We start from the raw sequence: 22,971 nt of genomic DNA, 5'->3' as shown, positions 1-22,971 counted from the left end.
AAACTGGCCTATTAAAACCACTATAAGTTCATTGGTAGGCAAATCCTTAATCTTTAACAACCCAGAGTTAAATCTGTAAAACAATTCTTAACTTGAATTAGAATGTCCCTGCAGAACTTGTGATTTTATCAAATAAGAGGGGAAGGTTTTAACTTAATTGCATTAATTTGTACAAATGTCTTTTGTGGACCCATTTGAGCCAGTAGACTAAAACTGGCATAAAAGATAGCTTAGAAATTTTGACTATCGAAAAACTCTGAGTAGGAAAGGTTCCCACGGTGCAAGAATCCTTTGAGGCATGGTGCTTTAATACTGTAATTCATGGGCTGTCCACAGGGGGAACATAAGAAAGTTAATCTAAGCTACCTTTTAAAGACAATTAATTAAACCTCATTAAAACTCTGTATGGACACTCATTCTGAGAATTAAAGGGGTAGGAAGGGAGACAAATTAATCACACTTCAGTTCTACATCAGAGGCCTAAGCACAACTTATCTAAACAGCTTTCTCTTCTTAATTTAGTGAATATAATTTCGTTTTCCTGAGTGTCCCCAGGTAGACAAAGCCACAGAGGAACTGTGGCTGTTTAGTTGCCCAGAGCTTTACAGGATGGGATCCCAAGTCACTTCTTGGCTGTCGTATGTGACCACAGACCTGGGAGCCATCCCAGGTGCCACCAGCTATGGCAGTGATGGTACCCAGCACAAAAGGGGAGGACTTTTTGCTCTTTGTGACTGAACTGTGTCCATGCAGGTAGCCAGGTGAGCCGATTCTGCAGTTGGGGTCACTGGTGCAGCACCTCCTGTTCTTCCTGCTGGGTTTCACCTGTCCCTGCTCACAAGAAGAAAAACACAAGTAATGTCCAACAGAAAGGCTGCAGGGTTCTTTGCAGTGTTGCATACATATGCTTCCCCATGGTTTTTTGGAGACGAGTCAACGTCACTTTCCAGTTGGATCTGCAGCTCGGTTTGGAGTGGTTTCGATAGTCCCCTGTGCAGGTACCACCATGCCTACATCTTCTTACTGCCTAAAGCTTTCTGGCTGAGCACACAGCTAGCAGAGAAACTTCCCACCAGGAGATTTCAGAGGCAGCCCATGTGCTTATTCAGCTCCTTGAGCCCTTCTTGTGGCAGACATGGGGCTCCGAAGTGCTTACTGCATTTTTAACACCAGTGCTTGCTGGCAGCACAGCTTCTTCCATCATCTTGCAGGCTTCTGTGTCACCTTTTACCTTCCCATACATTACCTTCTGATTCTTTTCTCCTCCCAACACCATCTTCTTTTCTCATGGGACAGAAGGGAAGACAGCAGAGAAGCTAGTAACTGGCAGCATGTTAGTCACATGGAGGACTAACTGTGCCACTGGCCTGTTAGACAGTCTCAACTGACAAGCATCGCTCAGCAATGTCCAAACTGCAGAGTCCTCCTGGAAGCACTGATGACCTGAGCAAGTTATGGAGATGTGGGCAGCAGCTGTTGGAAATGCAGATGCTGTGAAGCTCAGTTTGCCATCCAGGCAGTGGGAGCTGGAGCTGGTTACATACTCTGGCAGGCAGCCATCTGTCCATCTGGTCTGGGGACGGACGAGGGCACAGCCAGAGGTCCTTTCCCTAGAAAGGAGGTGTCCCCCAGCAGCAGGCACTGAGTGGTTTGCCCACATTGGTGTGAATGGCAACTTCGTGGAAGAGTCCCCTGTAATTAGAGAGGAGCGAAATGAATTATTTCCTGTATGAATTGTTTGTAAGCAACTCTGGCAGCTGTTTGCTTTCAGTCAGGAGTGATTTCTCCTGGGGTTTTGGTGCTTGCCTGTTTCTCTGTCTGTACTATAAAATTTTATTATTATGGAAAGATGTGTTCCTATTTAAGCTGACAGGGTGATTAAAACAAGTTACATAAAATGCCTTAGCCTCTGCCTTCTCCCCAGAAGGTGCACTGAAAAGGGAAAGAATTGTGAAAAGTACGGAAGCTTCTGCTCTGTAGTGCCACCCAAGCCTACCCCAAGCCATTCCTCTCCTGGTCTGTGGTTGATAGTGGCAGAACCAGGAGCCCACAGGGACAGCATGTACCATGCTCGTGGCATGGGGACTTGTACAAGGGGCTTTGTGGTTTATTTCTTCCAAAAATAAAAAGGCTGTGTGTTGCAGTCTGGAAAAGACAGGGCGGTGATTGAATGAGTCTCTCAGAGGCATCCTTTCTTCCATGGTGAGTGGACAGGGTTAACTGTCTTCTATCAGTAATTTCACAGACTTAGCCTTAGCTCTGCTGCAGCTGTGGAAGAAACAACCATGTGGCACAGTGATATGTGACACATACTGTGAAATTCATTAACTTGTCACTACCCAATTATTACAAGCAATTAAAAGGTAAACAGTTAATCATGTGACAGAGCAGGAGTCAGATTACTTTATTTGATTTAAACTGTTATCTGTTGGCAGCCTTCTCCTGTTTCTGGTGAGCTACCGGGTGGTTGCAGAAAAACTTCTGCAGCACAAGGTGACAGCTATGTGACAGGTCATGACTGCAAGTCAGCCGTGTGGGCAGTCATGCCGAGCATCCCCAGTACAACATGGTTTTGCTGTGAGAGAACCAGCTGGCCTTGGTGGTATAGTTTTGCTGAGAAGCAGCCATCCATCAGGAGGGTGAGAGCTGTGGTGGGCAAGCCATGGGTGCAGTGAGTAGAGGGGACCGCTCCTCACTCATGTGCTCTTCACAATGGATCCTCTGGTTTTAAGTCATTAGCCAGGGGATTGCTGTGCTCTTGATTCAAATGCAAAGCTAAAAGCAAGCATGCTGCAATCAAGCAGATGATGCTGGCAAGAGGAAAAGCCATTGTTTAGCCTGGCTGGAATCTGTCAGAAAGGTATTTTGCAAAATACAGCTGCTGGAGTGGCTCTCACATAAAACCAATTACATTTCTTCTCCTTAAGGAGCTGAGAGCTGCCAGCTGCTCCTGTTGCTGACCACCACATATCTCCAAGCCTCCCTTCTTTCTAGTGTGGGTAGACAAGAGCCTTCATGCACTGTGCACTATATAAACACAATGAAAATAGTCTCTGCACTAAAGTTTGTGTAGCTTGATGCCAGAGATGGTAGATGTATCTGGACAGACAAATAGGGAACAGGAGGAAACAAGAAGACAAACATGCAGCCCAGAAAGCCAACCGTATCCTGGGCTGCATCAAAAGGAGTGTGGCCAGCAGGTCGAAGGAGGTGATCCTGCCCCTCTACTCTGCTCTGAGTGAGACCTCACTTGGAGTATTGTATGCAGTTCTGGTGTCCTCAACGTAAAAAGGACATGGAACTGTTGGAACAAGTCCAGAGGAGAGCCACGAGGATGATCAGGGGACTGGAGCACATCCTGTATGAAGACAGGCTGAGAAAGTTGGGGCTGTTCAGCCTGGAGAAGAGAAGGCTGCGTGGAGACCTCATAGCAGCCTTCCAGTATCTAGAGGGGGCCTACAAGGATGCTGGAGAGGGAATCTTCACTAGGGACTGTAGTGATAGGACACGGGGTAACGGGTTAAAACTTAAACATGGAAGTTTAGATTGGATATAAGGAAGAAGTTCCAGTGGTGAGGCACTGGAATAGGTTGCCCAGGGAGTTTGTGAATGCTCCATCCCTGGCAGTGTTCAAGACCAGGTTGAACAGAGCCTTGGGAGGCATGGTTTAATGTGAGGTGTTCCTGCCCACAGCAGTGGGTTGGCACTAGATGATCTTAAGGTCCTTTCCAACCCTAACTATTCTATGATTCTATGCTAAAAGTGATTTTATGACATATAATATGTTGTTTGCCTTAGTGGTCTAGGTGTCCTCTAGAGACAGTGTGGTCCTTCTTGCCCTCTTGTAGGTTGCCTGTTGGTCTTCAAGAAAAAAAATAAATCCTTCATTCCTCCTGTATCACTCATGAGCCTTTCTTGTGGTTTCCTTGTTTAGATGAAGAGAATAAAACCTTGGAAGAAGCATCAGGGTATTTCCACTGTTTCTCAAAATGTCTGAATGTCATGAGGACAGATGTTTAGGCAGTATGAAGCTAATGCAGCTTGTAGTAAAGCCTGTGTATAGTAGATGAGGAATTGCGTAGTAGCTTTGCCTGGAAAGCTCTAGAACATGGTTACATATGTGGCTGTGGTGTTAACATTTAAAACAGAACCAAGGAGAAGGCTTGCTCTAAGAAGCTGGCTGTGTGATATTCTGTGAATTAGATTAAAGCACCAGCCAGCACTGAGAGAAAAAAAAAGGGACTTTCATTTCAGCATTAGAGTCATATCAACAGGAGGTAGGTCAGGGCATCTGCTGGTTTCAACCACACAGGCTTCCATTACGTAAAGACCTAGCACAGTTGTTCCATGACTTGCTGAATGCTGCTGAATTTTGCCAGAGCATGGAGTTGCCAGAGTGCATGTCCCTAGTGGGTGGTAGGGACAAAGGAGGGAAGGTCTGTCCTTCAGAGCCACTCCTGCAATCACATCCCTAATCTGTGTACTGTTTGCAACTGGGGAGTGCTCTGCTCAGTGCTCTCTGCCTGCAAACTCAGATTTTGTATGCTTGTATTTTTTTGTTTCTTTTTATCCACTCCTTGGGTTGCTGAGAGAAGGTTTCTGCTCCAGATCCAGTTATTTTCCAAGTATTCTGAATTGGCAAAGACATTTTTATTGAAATTAAATCATTCTGTACAAATGTGTTGCTTTCAGCAAACCTTTTGCTGCAAGCCAGGAGGGCTCCCTCAGGCCCAGGATGCCAGGCACCTGTGCTCCAAAACTTAGGTGATGTGGGACTGATGGAAGCTCTACCTACTTGTGCATGAAAATTACCATGAAGCACAGCTCATTTTCCAGTTACCGTGGTGCATTACTTGTGCCTACACAAGCAGCAGGCTGAGGGCAAGCAGATGTCCTGAGAGTTTGGTTGCCTGAGCCATTGTTTGGTGTCTGAGCCATGCACCTTCTTAAGCCAGGAGAAATAGGTGATCTGGAGGTGATCTGCTGCTTTCTGGCTCAGGGGGATGAGTTGCTGGTGATGAAAATGGTGTTGCTGTCAGAAATAGCAAATACTTTAAAAATCCAGAAGGCAGAGCTGACACATCTGCTCAGTCTATTCAAGGGTATTTCAGAAAAGAAGAAAACTCATGGAGTAGATTCAGTCACCTGTAAAGGATGAGGCAGCAAAGAGGATGCTGAGGGATGAATTTTCATTACTGATTTAAAAGGGGAGTGTGGCTGTGAAAGGCAGTATCAGAAATCCTCGCAATTAGGCAACAGCAGTCAAGTTAACGTTTGCAGCTCTTCAAAAGCCTTTCTTGAGTGTCTCCTCAAAAGAGCCTGGATACACTGAGGGAGAGCTCTGCCATCCCTTTTTCTGTATGAGTACCCACCTGAAAATAGATGCAAGATGGATTTTCTTGTAATAAATGATAATAAATGTTAAATGAGAAAACACTTAGAGCCAAGAGTAGGTCAAAGACTTGAATGGTCAGAGTTAAAAGTCATCAGTTCCCCAGCAAGGTTAGATGAGCTTAATGTGTATAGATCAGCAAGAACTTCAAGAGGGAGCCTAAAAACAAATGAGACGCTTTATTCTCTTGGACATTAAACATCACATCTAATTATTTGGTAACTCGCAGGGTGATCTCTGCATGGGGCTGCACAAGCACTTTTGTGCACGTGTGTGCTTGCCTGTGATTGCAATGTAGCAGTGGTAAAGCATTTGTAAATGCAGATAAACTAACTCCAGGTCAAATTTATTCCATAAACTGCTCTTCAGAGACACTTACCTCTGCATAGATTCATTTGGTGGGTTATTTCAAAGTCATTTTAGCTTATTTGACTGAGATGATTGCAGCTTTCATCTGTGCCCAGGGGAGTCACTTAGCTGGGAAGCAGACAACCTCTAGCCCTAAAACTATGAAAGACAAAAGTGCATACCATTATTTTGTAGGATCTTTATTAGCAAACTGGCTGTTCAGCTTCTGCAGGATCTTAAGCACAGTACTTAAGTCCTCAAAGGGACTTCCTTACTTTTAGTCATTTCATATCTTACTTATCTTCAGTCTTCATCTTCTGCTTTGTCTTTTGCAGTCTCATATAAAACATCTAGTAACAGTTTAAAGGGAGATAATATATTGGATTTCTGTGCGTCACAGGAAGACTAGCCTGTTTGTAGTCTTTGATCCTTTCTGGAAACTAAAATCCTATTGCTATCTTTCTGCAGCCAAGCCATTTGAAAAACTCTCTCACCAGCGGAACACAAACCGCATCTGGGTGTTTTGTCTTCCTTATCTTTTGTCTGTGTCTCAGTGCCACCAGTGAAAAGAGAGAGACAGAGCAGCTTCTCATGCTGACATTGACATAACTTGGCACTTGCTGGAGATTAAAGTGAATATGACAAGATCTTTATTTCTGAGGCAGTCACAAGGATCTGAAGTGCTGACTTCTGTCAATATGGCAATGGCAAGCTTCTCTGCCTCTCCCTCCCGTGAACGTTGTTGCTATGAGAAAAACAAGAAGCAGAGATGAGACAAGACACGATTTAACCCTTCAGATATTCTAGGCTTTACCAGTGTGCCAGCAACTTAGGATAAAATAAAGAGAGGAAAAAAACATTGTGAGGCAACACTACCGAGGGCTCATAACAATACAGCCATGAACTGTGCAGCTGCATCTGTCCTTACTTTGCAAAAAGGATACTGGTGCCTAGGAGTGGACATGTAATGCATAGGGCACAGCTTCCTGTGGTTCTAAACCAGTATAAAATTGTTAACCTAACAGGGATTATTCTGCCTAAAAGCAATTGAGAATTTGACGTACAAGTCCTGCTTCTCACATTTCCTCCCACTGTGAGATATACCTGTTTGTGGGCACACATAGTGCAGTCTTACAGGTTTATTGAAAATAAGTCAATTATGAATTCTTAGCCTCCTCCATTGGACTGAGATTGCCCTGTGAGAGGGGAAACTGCTTTCTTCCAGCTTGTTCCAGTCTGCAAAGATGTGTCCTCCATTTCCCCCCAACTCAGGCACATTTTCTCATTCTGCTTTGGACTGCTGCAGAGAAACCCTCCACAGGATAGAGGGCACAAGTAGTTTAAGCAGATCAGGTTCAGCTTAGTCAACACAGGCTTGAACAAAACAAAATCTCATCCTGCTTGAAGCAGTTTTGATTCTGTTTCCTAAAGGTTAAAATAATGACCAGGTTGTCTGCTTGGAATGAAAGTGGTATGAATCACCAGGGAAACCCAGGAGGAAGTACCTGAAATAGTCTGTCCTGGCAAACATGGACAAGTGGGCTAGAAGCAGGAGCAGGAAGATTAAACTTCCAGTCCTTTGACCCCTTTCTGCTCCCAGTTACTTTGTTGGAGGGTGTTTCTTTTGACCCAGATGTCTCTTCAAAATGGATCGACTGATCTTGTAATCTCTCTTAGTGAGCTGCCAGAGTTTCCTCAATGTTTTTATGGAACTTGAAGCTCTCAGTTGGAGAGCCCTCCAGAAATGCTGAGCCCCATTGAAGCTAGTAGAAGAGCGTGGGCTAACAATGTGGTCTTGCTGTAAAAAACGCTAATGATACGCTGGTCTGCGTTAGACAAGGGAGGTGATCTTTCCCCTCAGTACTCTTGAGGTCACATGTATGTCCAGTTCTGGGCTCCTCAGTACGAGACATGGATATTCTGGAGAGAGACCAACAAAGGAGCGTGAAGATGATAAAGGGACAGGAACATCTGTTATGAGAGAGCTGGGACTGTTCAGCCTGGAGAAGGGTCAGGGAGATCTTACTAATCCAACAAATGCCTGAAATGGGAATGTAAAGATGAAGCCAAGCTCTTCTCAGTGGTGCTCAGTGACGGGAACAGAAGCAAATGGTACAAAATAAACACAGGAGGATGTTTCTGAACATAAGGAAACAGTCTTATTGTGAGGGTGACTCAGCACTGGCATAAGTTGCCCAGAGAGCTGGAGGCATCTCCATGCTTGTTGACATTCAGAAGCCACCTGGACATGGTTCTGGGCAACTGCTCTGGGTGGCTCTGCTTGAGCAGCAGGGTTGGACCAGGTGACTCCAGAGGTCCCTTCCAGCCTCAGCCATTCTGTGGTACTGTGAGCATCAGGATTTCATCAATATAAGTGGAAAAATTCATCACTCTCTCCATGGACCTGTTTTCGCCCAGTTTCCACCCTTGCTGGTTTGGGCTGGACTGCCAGCTGATGCCAGTCAGCATAGTTAACTGCAATTAGCATTCAGAGTTAAGCTGAATAATTCTTACTAACAGTCTGGTTCTTCTCTGTCAGACAGCAGAAGGGTTCAGCATTGCACTCACCTGGAAGGCTGCAACTACATAAGAAAAGCACTTAGTGAAAGTATGAAAGAAATCCATCTTCTCCCCTGTTCAGAGGGCTCGGTAGTTATGTTGGTTCCTTATTTCTGGAAGCTAGTTATTCTATCAGTTATTGACCATCTTCATCTTGTTGGTTAAATAATTTCTAGCGCATACTGTTTATGCGTAAGGGCTACTGCAAAGTCCCATGCAGCAAGTTTTTTACATCACTCTTTCCCAGAAGCACAAATGTATTCTACAGGAAAGCCTGCGCTGAGCCTGCCTTATTTCCTTTTTTTGTCTGTGCACTTTTCCTGCTGCCACTGTTAGCAAGAAAATGTTGAATTTAGTTAACATTTGGTCTGACACTGCACAGCTGATTCTGTGCAGTGGGTTACCATCGGTGTCAAGACTGCAAAGACTGAGAAGAGTCTGTTATCACATCTGATACCTCCATGGGTTTACTCTGCTGCTCTACAAATGTAATTAATTTGTATAATACTAGGGATTCGCTTTGCAGGGCTGACTCCCAGGGAATAGTTGGGCAATTGGGGGTGAAAGGGCCCAATATCTCTACCTACTTGGGCTTCCTGATTTTGTGTTGGAACTCAGGGGATTCCTGCAGGGGTTATGAAAGCAAGAGCTTCGAGTTTTCCAGTAGAGTGTTGTGCATGTCAGCTAGAGTAAATGACATTATCTAGGTGTTCCTGCTCCGGCAGGGGGATTGGACTAGATGATCTTTCGAGGTCCCTTCCAATCTCTAGCATACTGTGATACTGTGTGACTCCCACAATGATGCTCCATGGTACAGTAAGAGCAGCAGCTCTAAACAGCACTGTGGTCTCCTCCAAAGCATGAGGCTGTGTGGGTTTGGCCAGTGAAAGTGCCACAGTGGTGTAGAGAAAACAAATTTTTTACACACCTGGGGACCACCCCTGAAGCCTTTTCTCAACCAAGCAAATGGTAACATAACTTCACTGCCTTAGGTTTGTGTTTGAGCATTGCAATATCAGTAAAGATTAGATGGTTAGCTATTAGATATTGAGTATGTGCAAAGCAAGATGGAGGGATGCAGACCTCAGTCCAGAATATGCACATGTATCAAAACCAGGAGCACATGCTGTGCCACTAGTGGTGCATATGGAAAGGACTTTGTCCTCAATTCCTCCCCACAGTGATTTCATGCCTGCCCTGTGACCAGATTGCTCTGTGTCGGTCAGGTTTTGGAAGGCTAGATGTGATGCAGTGAAAGGTGCTCCATGCACCAAAATGGGATAGTGATGGCCTGTAAGGACACTGTCTTCCAGATCTCTTACAAGCAAGGCTGCTGCTATCCCTTTGACTAAAATAAGAAGCAGATCTTGCTGTTTATGTGGTCACCAGGGTGTGCACTTGCCAATTCTCCACCAGCAGTGTTAGCTGAATGATGTGTGTTTTCACTATAGATATTATTTTGTGTCTGCCTTGCGGTATGTCTTGTGACTTCTAATTTCAGTTTTACCTGGGAGTAGCTGAGCAGCTATTATTATCTAGTGTTTGTTAGTTTAACACCACTGCATGTGTGTTTCTTTCAGATGTATTGATCTGACCTGTTGTCAGTTAAAGAAAGAAATGTGGTTCTTAATGAGTTTTCCTTTCCTCCAAGGAATCTGCTGCTTTTAAGCAGGAAGTAGTTATGTTTCTTAGCTGTTTTCCTGTGTGGCTAAGGCAGGGCAGTACATGAGGCCAGGACCTCACTTTACATTTGGGTCTGACCCTGTAAACTCTTCTGGCAGCGTGTTTTCTTTCACATAGCACTAGGTCAGGACTGCTTCAGCAGGTGGTAGATCACACCTTTCTAGGTAGACTAGGGTGGAGGCCAGCCATCAGGGATGCCCCAGCAGACTGAGGTTCAGGGTGTGTTATTTGGCCATGAGTTGTATACAACCACTTCCTGTCACATGGGCAGAGAACTTCACTGTTCTTGGCCATCAAGTCACCAAGAGTAATCATCGCTGAAATGACTCAACTAAATAATCCAGAAGTCTGGATTTTACTCCTTTCTTCCCTGAATCTAGAAGTTGGTAACACAGGATCTAGCTCATGGCTGTTCCTGCTTGGTGTCCCCTGTGGTAGAGCTACTCCCATGTAAAGCACCAAGACATGCTGCGCCTCCCTCAGTGCCATGTCCACTCCTGGCAGGGTGCTGGGCTTGGGTCCTGCTTCCTTTGCCCACCCTGACCTCAGAGAAGAGATATTTTGTTTATGTTTTATCTTATTCACATTCTATTATATTTTATTTTTCATTTAAAAGCCATCCAGCAGTTTGTCAGTTGACGTAGAAGGCAGTCTTGTGCACCAATACTTACTCATGTAGACATGCTGATCAGCTGAAGCATCAATGCTAAAGTTGAGTGCTACATCATTTGATCAATGACCAGTGTATACTTCAGCACACCTACATTTGCAGGTGGGCATTCAGTAGTTCCCAGTTACATCCAGTTGTTAGGTACACTTAAAAATGGGAGATATCTTTTAATGTGTAATTTATTAGGTAAATGGTCCTATAATACTCTGTGCTAAAGAAGCAAGTGAAAAGAAACTGGGTGATAGCACCATTTCTAGATATTACTAGGGGTAACATAGTAATAACATTAGTCATAACTGTAAACTGTAGAGGACCTACAACCTTTTCTAAGTACTCACCAAAACCCTAAGTTACTGCTGGTCAGTTAAAAGCAGTTTGGTGTTTAATAGAGGGTTATGAGTATTTTCAGATGAATGACTGGGGAGTTACCTGGGGCAACTTGCAGTTGTCTCAGCAGAATTGAAGCAGCCTGTGGTAAAGATGAATACAGGGAGGCTCATACAGCAGAGGAGCTCACCATGATGGAGAGCTTGCCCAGGGCCTGAAAGAGGAGATCAGGATGAATGTGAGGTATTATGAAACAGCAGATGTCAAAGGGACAAAGCAGAGGGTTAAAACAAAAGGAGTCAGGCATGAGAGAGTGATGGCCATGTGGAAATCCAGCTATAAAACCAAAGTAGAATAACATGAGCCAAGCATCAATGGAAAGCAGGTAGGTAGCAAAAAGAACAGCCAGCAGCTAGGTTTATTTCTGCCTCTTGGCCTGCATGAGACATCACCCTTGAAGTGTGCCTGATGGCCAGAGGACGTGACAGTTTTAGCTGTAGCAATTTTGTATCCAACTGTTGTGATTTACGTGCTCAGTTCTCTGGTCTGGTGCCTTGCCTGCCATCAAGAGGGTGATGCATTTCAGGATTTTTTGGTAAATAATTTTTAAGTCAATGTAACCCAACAATTCCCAAGATTTCAAGACAGTTGGGTGCAGTGGTGAAGGTACCATTGTTCTGCTGCCTGCTCTTCCCACTTGGGAAGAAAATTTCATCTTTGTTCTACTTAGTACTGTGCTAGCAAGCACTTGTGAGCAGGCTGTAATTCGCAGAGCAGTGGGATAGAAAATGAAGCAACCTGTTCAGTGGCCCAAGAACAGACTGTTTCTAGGGCTGTATTTTGTTATTGATCTCCCTGGGCAGGCTGTTAACAGCGGGGGTTTGCCACCTCTTTGCTCCCTAATGCAGGTAAAAAGGAGATGTTCAGCTTTGCATCCAGTTTTTGGGGTGAGAAGAAAGAAGCATAAGCAGCAAATGATACACAAGCTCCCTTTCTGCCACATGCCAGGGTTTCACAAGCCAGGTCTTTTCTGTAAGATGTCCTACATCTGCACACAGGAGCATGGGAAGCCTACAATTCTGGATCCTAATTTAGCTGCGCTGTCTAGTGACATACCAGACCAACAGCAGCCTAAACAGTTTTTTGTGGTGTGACTGTCTTTGGGGGTCGCTTCTTGTCTGGGTTTTTTACCAGAGCCTGAGGAAGTGAAGTAGCCAACACCAGGTGAAAAGTGGTAGAAGGCAGATGATTAATTTCTGCACTCCTTTGCAACTCACAGTCTGAATTCCTTCAAGATGGGCTGGGCTCAGTGCAGCCCAGTTTATGGTCATTTCAGAGCATTTGTCTGGAAGTGCTGATACTATCCGGTTACATTTTAGGTGTCTTCTTTTCTTTTTTTTTTTTTTTACCACAAATTAAGGGTCTCTAGTTATGGTAATGAATAAAAAGACAGAGCTTGAGCCTTGAGGGCCGTGTAGCAATGCCGATCTTGGTGCAGAGGGGCAGAGGCAGCAGGCAGGCTTGCATCTTACCCCGAGTTGGATCGATGGCAGTTCTACCTACTACTGTCACTGTTCACTCCCTGTAAAGAGAAGAGGGTGTTAAAAAATGATATGATATAGAAATCAAGGGTTATGACTGTGGTTGTTTCATTGCCATGGTAAAATGAAGGATGTTTGATACTTTTTTTTTTAACTTTTTGTATTTCTTCTTAAGAAAAGTTGTGGCAAGTGTTACCAAAATAGTTTCAGTTTCTGTCAGATTTGCAAGTCATGTACGCTGTGCTTAGATACGAGGTTGATAATGGCTTAGTAGTATTTTTTGTTAAAACATACGTTCATTAAAAAATGGCCAAAGCGATTCATCTTTGTTGTGCAGCATTCAAAAGGCTAGGGAGATCAATAACTCCCCTTAGCCTCAGGGAGTGTTTAAAGTTGTGCTTGAGGAGGACTCATCAAGTCCTTAAATGCCTGTTTAGCGTGGCCTTTGCTTTAGGACCATTTTGAGGCTTAGAGAAGTTCTATATATTGAAAAAGGAGGCTGTAGCCTTATGTGGGTTTACAAAAACCCCAGCTATTCTTCTGAACACATTTGTTTATTTTCAGTGCCAAAAGACAAATGTGTTCTTTCTTCTGTGCTTTTATAAGAAACCTTGTGCCCTTTAAAAACTCAGTAGGAAGGAGGTTGTGGTTAACTGACTTAATTAACAGGGATGGAAACCTGGGTGGTTCAGTGTGTCCATTCTTGCTGGAATGACTTACAGTTTTGACTCATGGGGTTTTGTTCCCAAACACAAGGAATGTTTGTTCCAGCAACATACTTGAGCGTGGTAATGGGGGGTTTGCATGTGGTTGGTGCCAAAGTGCAGCAGACAGAACAGTAACTTCACAGAGTAGTTACTTCAGTAGTCTTTAGGGTATAAGACCCTTCTGAGAGTGTGTACAGATTTACATATCAAAAATAGTAGTGTATAGGGTCCTTTTAATGCTTTGAGACTACTACATACAATTCTGTTTCTAAATGATTTAATTACAGGTTAATGAAGTAACGGACTTGGATACCGTGTTACACGGAGAAATAATCTTTCTCTGCTCTTCATGCTGAGCATAGACCTTTTCCATTTGCAATGGTATTCACATATTCAGGACTGAAATCACCATTATCCATGCCTTGAGAGTAGGGCAGACTCTTGTCATAATATTATATTATAATCCTTCCAAAGATAATGAGGTGACTGTTGTTGCATTTCAAAACAGCATGACCAAGATGAGCATTTGATCCAGCAGCTACATTCCTCCAGAAGTACTAAGATACTTGCAGCTATTTGATATTGAGCTATTTTGTCCCTCAATTGAGAAATAAATAGGTCAGGCAAGGCCTTTGAAAGGAATTTAATAGGTACATCTCATACTTGCAGAGAAGCATGAAACTCTACTGCTAAAATGAAATTGGGTTCATGAAAGGTCACAGTTATCTTTTAAAGTAAGATTTTTGCATGTCTGAAGAGTAAATATTGCATTAAAGGCAAGGTTAGAGTCTGTTTTACTGGTAATATTACAAGTTTTCTTCTTTCCTCCAGATTATGATATAGCTTCGTGCAAGCTAAGCAGCCAGCCTGCTAGATTTGACTTTTGCTTTATTGCTGTATAGTGACATGCCAGACTAGTCAGGCATCAAGTAGTAAGTATGTGAAGAACCATGAGCGGCCACAATAACAAGAAAATACTTTTTATTATTTTGTTGGTGGCTTTTAAGTCTTGCCATCAGTTTTTCGGAAACTATTGTGACATGGATAGCAATCACAAGTTGGCTATACAATGAAGCTAATTTGCCTGTTTAAGCACAATCACTTACAAATTTGAGAAAGGGTCTAAAAAGGACTCCATGTATCTTTAAATATATGTAGATAACCATATAGATAGATTCATAGATATCTATACATGTATATCTATATATATTTACACAGAGATATATGAGGCATTTATAACCATGCTTTGCTTCATACTAAACTTCCACCAGAAGTACCTTCCACTGAATATGGTGTCACATGAGCAAGGGATTTTACATATGGCACAATGCATGGGGTGGAAACCTCTGGTGGAGAGAAAAGTTTAAATGCACCCTTGGAGCTGGCAGCTAAAGCAAAGCAAAAGCTTCCCCCACCCTCTTACAGCTGGTCTGCTTTAAGAGGTGTTCATCCTTTCCCTTGATGCTCCTTGCCTGCTTCAGCCTCATATGGTGCTAAATTACAGTACCCTCTGAAGTGAGGTTTGCATGCTGCTGTGGTAACAAGAATTGTCAGGTCAGTCACCATTTCAGACACTTGCTGTTCCTCATGCCCAACTACCAGTTGGTTCAGAAGTGCCAGTGTCACAGCAAGCCCCTGCTCTGGCCACCCTTCAGCTGCGCCAAGGGCAGCCCAGCCATGCCTGGGTTTCACTAAAGAAGTGAAACTGGAAGAATTGCTGAATTGTAAAGCCCCTCATTCTCGATAGGGTTGTGAAGCACCCCTGACATTGTTACTACCTTTGGTATATCTCAGCTAACCTGTTGTGAGCTGATGTGTGAACCTGCAGCTACCTTCTTTCTGGTCCATGACCTTAAGAGCTTATGAAGAGGAGCAAGGGGCTGCCTTACACTCTGTGACCCAACCTTTGACAGCCTACATCCCAGACCCCTGGGTCAGGACACTTCCCAGGCGTGTCATGTTAACACAGCTGCAGCGAGGACCAGCTGGCTCTAGATTAGGGGACATGTGGCTTTGTGAGTGGCATGCAGTGATGGTGCTACTCTGCCCCTGGGCAGGGGCTGCAGCCAGGCAGAGGTGGCCCCAGCTTGCTCTGAGCTTGCTCTGAGACACTCCTCTGGGCCATTTCCACTGGAGTAATTAATAAATAAGTGATGGTGTTATGGTGTGGAATGGTTTAGGTCTGGAAAGCTGAGAAAGTCCTTGCTGATTATTGGGATGTACTTGTGTTTGGTTAAATAGAGGCCTGGAGGATGTTTGTCATTGAATAACACAGCAGAAAGGAATGCAGGAAAAACACTCTTTTACAAGTTCAGGACGTGGTCTGCAGCTTGTTACATTCCTGCTCTCACAGGAGCTCCGCACTGAGAAAATGGTTTAAGGGAACCGTCCCATTGGGCTCCTGCAGGAAGGCCTGGAACAATGGCCAACACAGGAAGGATATCACAGGTGGATATAGCACATCTGTGCCAAGGTGCAATGGCAGAAGAGAAGTCACCATGGCTCCAGCAGACACCAGATGTTTTATGACTTTTCAGTATGTTTTGAAAAGCATCCCATGGATGATCACAGAGCTGAGGAATAAGACTAATGGCAGACTGTGTTAATACTTGGAGCTGTACATAGTAAAGGTGATGTTTTGTAGCCTCTTCACCTTGAAGGTGGGAACTGAAAGAGGCTGAAGTGAAAAGTGGGGTGGAGATTAGCTCTACTCTTGGGAGACCAGGATTGAAGGTTTAGGGCAAGGCTGAAGAAAAAGCTGATGCAAGTGGTTAGGGAGTTGGGATTTTGAGAGAATAAGATGTTCCTCAGGAGCACTGAGCTGATGGGCTCTCCAGGCACAGCAACTGCAGGGCAGCAGTGGTGGGAACAAGGCAAATCTGTGCCCTGTGATGGGAGTGTTGCAGCAGCTGAACCTTGGGGGTCAAGTTTTCATCCTCTAAGCTCACCCCAGGAACCTTTCCCAACCCAACATAGCTGCTGAAAGCCTCCATGGATTCCTGCCTGAGCATCAGTCAATGCAGAAAACAGCTTGGGCTTTTGAAGCATTCATCACAGAAGCAAGATTGTGTACCAGAACAGATAAGTCACAGGCAAGAGGGAAACTAAAAGAACTTTTCAGGCATGTAAGGCTGATAGGAAATCAGCCTTACGACTGGGCAAGGACACTTTCATCACTCATACACTGTCGTAGTTCTGCTAGTGGTAAAAGTCATTTTATGGGCAGTGTGGTACTAGTGATTTACAGGGTTTCATTCTCCACAGCTGACATTTAGTTATCCTATTTCACAAGTATCAAAAATACTTTAATGTCAGAAAAGTAAATAAAACCTTACCACGAAGTGTAAGCATGAACAATGCTAAATATCACTGGCTTTTGCCACTAGTAGTATGTATCACATTTAGGAGACTAGTTCTAGATGTAATTGGTATGGGAGCCTGGAGCAGATGGCCTAACATACTGGCATTTGCCAGTAGGTTATGAGCTTGATGCAATCATGAATATGTAGTAAGGTAGCAGGCATGTCACCTTTCTGAGGGCTGAAAAGATCTTGGCTAAATCCCAGCAAGACATGAGGGAAAACCCAGGAGCAGATTTCAACATGATAAAAATTGAGACCCTTCCTTCTGTTACTTAAAACATTTTCTCTGATATAGGACAACAATGACTTGGAAATAATATATGCATCCTTACTAAGGGTTCTGAATTATTCCTGTGTTATTTCTGTCTGATTTAAATCGGTTGAATAGCTGTGAGATCATTCTGCTGTTATTTTGGTGTTTGCAAGCTTTCGGATTCACTGCATATGCCCTTGTGTTTGTATTTATATTTGTGATTCTCCCAAAGTTTTGCAGGACATAGCACATCTCCAAGGATTGTTATTCGTTATTTAAAACCCACTGAACTGAAATCCAAATTCCATCCATTCACTGCTGGCCGTTATTTATTTTCCATTCATAAACTTTCAGCAAGTAGCGCCAGGCAGCATTCAGGCATCACAGCAGCCAAGAGGTGAAGTAGGCTTTTCACGAACACGTTGCAGGCTGATAGTCACCTGCAGACACTGGTTGGTGAATCATACTGAGCAGTGAATACACCCTGAACATCAGGATCCTTTCACATGCTGAAGGAAGTGTTGCAGTTTTACTCATCTGATCTGCACGTTGCTCCGTGGAGGCTTTCATCCCAGCTTGCTTCTTTTTACAATAATTCAGGGACGTATTATGAAATCTGAAATTCTGCTAAATTCAAGCAAACTTCTTGCTGAGTATGACATTTAGGATCTTAATTCTGAAGAAGATATGTCAAATATATGCCTACATAGCAACACTCTAAAATGTGAATTTACTTGGGGTTGCAAGAACAATCCTACACATGAGTAATACAGGGCTGTACTGAGACAATGCAGGAGCATGCACTGCAGCTGTAAAAGTGGAAGGGAGACTACAGTTCCACAGGGTTTTCCTGTCACCTCTGCAGCCTTGTAAGCCCATTTGTGTGGAAGGGCGGAGTTAACAGCTAAGGACAAAAGATGTTGCCTGTGGGTGAATCTTACCATGATAATTATAATGTCGCTTTTGCCTGGATAATGGCAAGTGCCGGGGAGGAGGTGCGGAAAGAGAGAGAAGCCTCTTCACTATAAATATTTCTTGCTGAAAATATCCTGGAAGAAGCATTTCCGGGTGTCTCAGAGCGCCAGTGTTGGTATTGCTTAGATGGCAGTGACACCCTGTGGTACCAGCCGCTGGTGCAGCCCTCGGCGGTGGTTTCTTCAGGAAGTCGTCCTGAACAAAAAAAAAAAAACACAACAGGGATGTTTTTAATTCACCTTCACAGACCACATCCTCCTTCCTCCCTGAGTGCCTTTGCACTAAGCAGGATGTACCTTTCTGGATTTAAATGTCCTAGAAATAGCTACTGCCTCTTTCCGAGCATTTGTGTAGTGCCTGTGTGGTGAGTCTCTCTGTTTTGACTCACATCTCTTGCCTTTACAGTAGGAGGAATCAGCTGTAGTAACAAACCATTATCACATCACAGTGCACCTTTGCTATACAACTCAGTGAAAATGCTTGCTGCCATTACGTTTGCCTTGCTGAGCAATGAATGCTGATGGTTGGAGGGGACAGTGCTCATCTGGGTATTTTCTCTCTTCCAGGGGGTTCACGAGTCAAAAGGTGTGACTGAAGATTATTTGAAACTGGAATCCCTAATCCAGAAAGTCGTTTCTCCTTACTTGGGCACATATGGTCTGTATTCCAGTGATGGACCCTTCACGCACTCTTCCTGTATCTTGGGTAAGAATGACAGAGGCTTGATCTGACACAGCACAGGGGGCTTCACCAAAACATTGGCTCACACAGGGCCAGGGCCCATGCAGGTGGAGACTGCCAGTAATAACTCAATATGGTCAGGCTCCTTTTCTAAGGTCATGCTCTTTGCAATGTGCAAAGCCACAGTGGAACTTTACAGAGGCAGAAAATGACAAAGGATCATCATAACAGTGCACATAAATGAATCTGATTCTGGAGTGTGTTTAGCATTTCCTTTTAGTGAGAGAGCTTTAACACAGGATGCTTTATGAACAGTGAGAAGAAGAAGCAAGAAGCCATTTCTAGAGCACTGAGTAGTACCTGTGCATTAGTGCTCAAAGATCATACAAGACTGTTTAAAACAGGAAATAGTCTTAGAGAAGACTAACGGATAAGCCTTCCAACATGTAAAAGCTTTCTCCAGAGTAATAAGCTGTTCTTCAACCCACTGGAGACAAAACAACAAAGTAGACCACACATAGCAGAGGAAATTCAGATTACATGGAAGGAAAATCTCTAATGCCACATAAAACACCTCTGGAGGCTGTTAGATCTTCACTGCACTGTATGCATGTCACATACATAGGCATCTGTAAGGAACAAGGTGGGGAAACGTGGTCCTGCCTGGTGGCAGAAGCTGAGTGATGGACCCTCTTGAGTCCCTTCCAGCTTATTTTCTGTGATTCTTTGAGCTCTGAAGCATTCAGTGAAGGCAAGATTTGGTGAAGATGAAGGTTTTTTGAATATCCCATGTAGTAATTCAATCTGTTGAAATTGCAAGGGGACACTACCAGCGTAAATCAAAAAGGAAATGTGGTAGTCCCTGAGTAATTCAGTGTAAATACTGTGATGTCCTGCTTGAATAGAGAAAACAGAGGGGAAAATAAGTTCAATTGTGTGTTTCCTGTGCAGTCAATTTAATCTGTTTGCTTGTCAGAAATGGTCAATAAGGTAGATGATTTTCCCTTGAAGCCGAGTGGAAAAATGGTTGTATTGCATTTGGTGTTAAAGAAATAAATCAGTTTTACATGAGTAAAAAGAGGCCAATTATTTATGGAAAATGGCTTGGGATTACTACTTTGTATTCATTGCTTGCCATTAAAAGGCCACACGCATTTAAAAGGAGCCCAAATTGGTGTTTTCAGAATACAAGCTTTTGTATGTTAGGGCAGAAAAAATGCACTCAAAAAAAGAATAAAACCCCAGTGAAATTTATTGTTAGAAAATACATGTAGTATTACATGACTGTGGAGTGCCTAAGTGCTGCATTTAAACTAGCACATCTTGTTCTGTCCCGCTCTTTTGGTAGAATGATTTAAAGCTGTGACATACCATCCTTTGGACTGATGAGGTCGCTGACCTCTTTTCTTCCCTGTCTGGCCAGCGCACCCAGGCTTTCCTTCCACTCAGGCCTTGGTGTGAGCAAAAAGCCAGTGTTCCTGTGGCAGGACAGCCCCAGGGAACCTTTTCTGTTTGCCAGGTCAAATTCCTAACAAAGAAAAAGTCCAAAAAGTGAACTTGGCTCAGTTGATTTCACTACTGAGGCAGACACAACTGCAAAATGCAATCTTAAATACAGAAACTGGTGGGTTTAGTAGTACAGCATACAACTGGAATTTGTGTCCAATTTATACATCATTTTAGATGAGACTGGCATTTGTAAAGGAAATAGTGTGGGTTTCAGCCTGACTTAAAGCAGGCAATTTGTATGTAGTGGCCGTGGTTGACTTTCAGAGTGTAATTAGGTTCCCTTCTCCAGCTGTACCCCTTTCATGGAAATGGCAAAGTGTGAATAGTAGGAAGAAAGCTTCAAAAGTGAGACCTATTCTTCACACTGCTTTTTTCTGTGGTACAAGTGAGTCTGAGCATTGAGGTCTGCAGTAAGTTTGCATGATGATCATTTTGGTCTAGCTGCTAGAGGGCACCCCAGCCCTAAACCACCGGTGGAGGATCTCCGTGCTGACTTGCTGCCACCTGCTGCTCATTCTTTGGAAAGAACCCACTTGGCTAACAGAAGTAGTCATACAGTCACTGCCACATTGAGTGCAGGTTTGCTCCCCAGAAAAGCTGCTGTGGGCACTGCCCTCCAGTTAACATCTCCAAACACTCTTGGTGCTCTCTCATTCTGTGGTCTCTGAATGATGCTTTGAATCTAAGTTCTTTAGTAAAAATGCCTGTATTAATCCTTGTGCCCTAGATTTGAAGACACCTGATTTTCCTGAGATGGTAGAAAAGTTAAAATTTCAACTACTATAAATTAGTGATGAGCTTCACAGCCTGAATAAGAACAGAATTGCACTTTCTGGTCTTGCCTGAAGAAAGTATTTGCAATTGTATGTCAGGTCCCCCACAATATTTACTGGTTTACTCCAGCTGCTGAAGATGTATGAATATAAGGAAATCTCAGCTATTATTTGTAAAGACAGGTTTGAGGTCTTCAATATGCTAAAGAAATCTAGGAAATCTGAAGCCCATTGATCTACTAAACTAGGAAAATGTATTCTCTTATAAAAGGGTCTGTCATACAGCAAAAGCTCAGGGATATGACTTTTCTTTTTAACACTGGTAATTATTACTACCATGATAACAGGCAGCTTTGAAAATATTACTCTGGATCTTTCTCTCTTCACAGAAAAGCGGTTCTTCAGGCGTTCAAAATCAGGTGACATCCTTGCCAAGAACCCCGTGGTGCGATCGAAAAGCTACAATAATCCGCTGCTGACTCCAGTGGCCGAGTATGAAACCGAGGGCATGGCTGCCAATGGAACAGGCATCCGAAGGCACTCTGTTTCGGAAATGACCTCCTGCCTGGAGCTCCAGGGGTACTCCAACCTCACCACCATCATGGACAACGGTTCCAAGAGCTCCATGACAGCCACGAAAAGCTCGCTGTCAGGAGACCAGGAGAGGCCCAGCACCGGGTCAGTGCAATGCTCTAGCAAACTCAGCACAGCTGAGCAACAGAAAGGACACTTCCACTCAATGGACGACCCACATAGGTCTTTTGAGCTGGACAGGGACCCTTCCTTGATTCCAGTTCCCTCTTCCAGCCCTGAGAACATAGTGGATCAGATTTTGGAGTCAATTGACTCTGATTCTGAAGGCATTTTTATTGATTTTGGCCGAGGCTGCTCCAATTCATCAGCGTACAATGTGGACGTGAACAGACAGAGCATCATGTGAAGGACATTAGGAGACAAACCTCGGAGTTTAATGTAATATATGAAAGTTACTAGCGCACTGAGTTGGACTACGGGCAAGCTATGTATGTCTAGGGCAGAACCTCTGTTGTAGGTCATCACATCTGTACTGAAGTACACAGACACAAGTTGACAGCTGGCAGGAATCTGCTGCAAGAGGGAAGAAACTTCAGTGCCATTTCTCCCTGTCTCCATCACTTTGCAGTTGGATTTCCTGTTGTCTTTATAAACGTAGGGGTTCGGAAGCTGACAAGTGTCTGGTGAAAAGCTATTAGTACAGCTGGCAGTGTTTGTTCAGTAAAACAGCCTAGCAAATAGCTGTGTTCACTTTTAATTTTCTCAGGAGATTTCCTGTAGACGGCAGGTTGTTCTCTGAACTGTAACACCTCAGCCAAAGTAAAAAAAATATCCTTTTAAAAAAACAAAAAAGCCCAGAGGCTGTGGGCCTTCATGCCACAGAATCCAGTGATAAAGAAGCCTATTTTAATCTAGTACATCTTGTATGCACTCCTTTGCCTAATGGTGAGTTAAGATTTCTTGAAGAAAGGCAAATAAACAGAAATGTGCTACCTGATGTCACGCGATGCCTCATGTCTCATGTTCTGTTTCACAGCCAATACCTTGTGTCTGTGGGAGAGTTGTCTTGAAACTGGCTTTTAAGACCATGTTAATTTGCTCTGAATGTGGCACTTCGAAGAAATCTGTGCACTGTTAACTCCTGGAACATCCATTGTATGGAGCAATTCCAGCAGAATTCAACTTGTTTCCTAAATAAATAAAAATATGGCCTCTTGGTGGAAATTCTCATTATATATTTATATTCTTAAAGAAATACAATAATGCATATATTGCCAATTATGTATTGATATTTGGGGATTGTGAACCTTGGAGCTCTTCTCTTCCTGAGCGCTCCCAGCTCTTTGATCCTCCCTCACAGTAACATGCTGTTGTAAGAGCGGTGTCAATGGTTTTACAGAAGATTGATATACATGGGTAAAGTAGAAATCCTGATGCATTATAGATTTTTTTATTAGGTGATTTTCCAGTGAATAAAGAGCTCCTTCAGATCACTCCATCCTAGGCATCTCCTCTGGAGGAAAGAGTCTGGTGGTAACTCCTGAGATGCTCAGCAGAGACTCATCATCAGTTCAGTCTGGCAGCACCTGCTGCTTAGTTCAGATGCTCAAGGACTCTCCAGTTTTGCTCCACACTTGCATGGCTGACCCCAGCATTC

General features: G+C 43.7%; 1 protein-coding gene across 8 annotated transcripts in view; it reads left to right on the top strand.

The window, feature by feature from the left end:
* Positions 1 to 22,538, top strand: part of PRR5 (proline rich 5) — a 93,416-nt gene extending 70,878 nt beyond the window's left edge. For all 8 annotated transcript variants that reach the window (XM_057427050.1, XM_057427011.1, XM_057427065.1 and 5 more), the window contains 2 exons: positions 18,384 to 18,522; positions 21,170 to 22,538. In XM_057427050.1, coding sequence (XP_057283033.1) covers positions 18,384 to 18,522; positions 21,170 to 21,720 — 690 coding nt within the window. In that variant the 3' untranslated portion in view covers positions 21,721 to 22,538. The remainder of the gene's footprint in view (positions 1 to 18,383; positions 18,523 to 21,169) is intronic.
* Positions 22,539 to 22,971: the final 433 nt, after the last annotated feature.

Source organism: Pezoporus wallicus, unplaced genomic scaffold (genome assembly GCF_028554395.1).
Source record: "Pezoporus wallicus isolate ANWC-B61680 ecotype Strahan unplaced genomic scaffold, APGP_CSIRO_Pwel_v1 scaffold_3294, whole genome shotgun sequence".
Classification (NCBI taxonomy): Eukaryota; Metazoa; Chordata; class Aves; order Psittaciformes; family Psittacidae; genus Pezoporus; species Pezoporus wallicus.
Note: the sequence above shows the minus strand (reverse complement) of the source record. Positions and strands in the feature narration are given on the sequence as shown.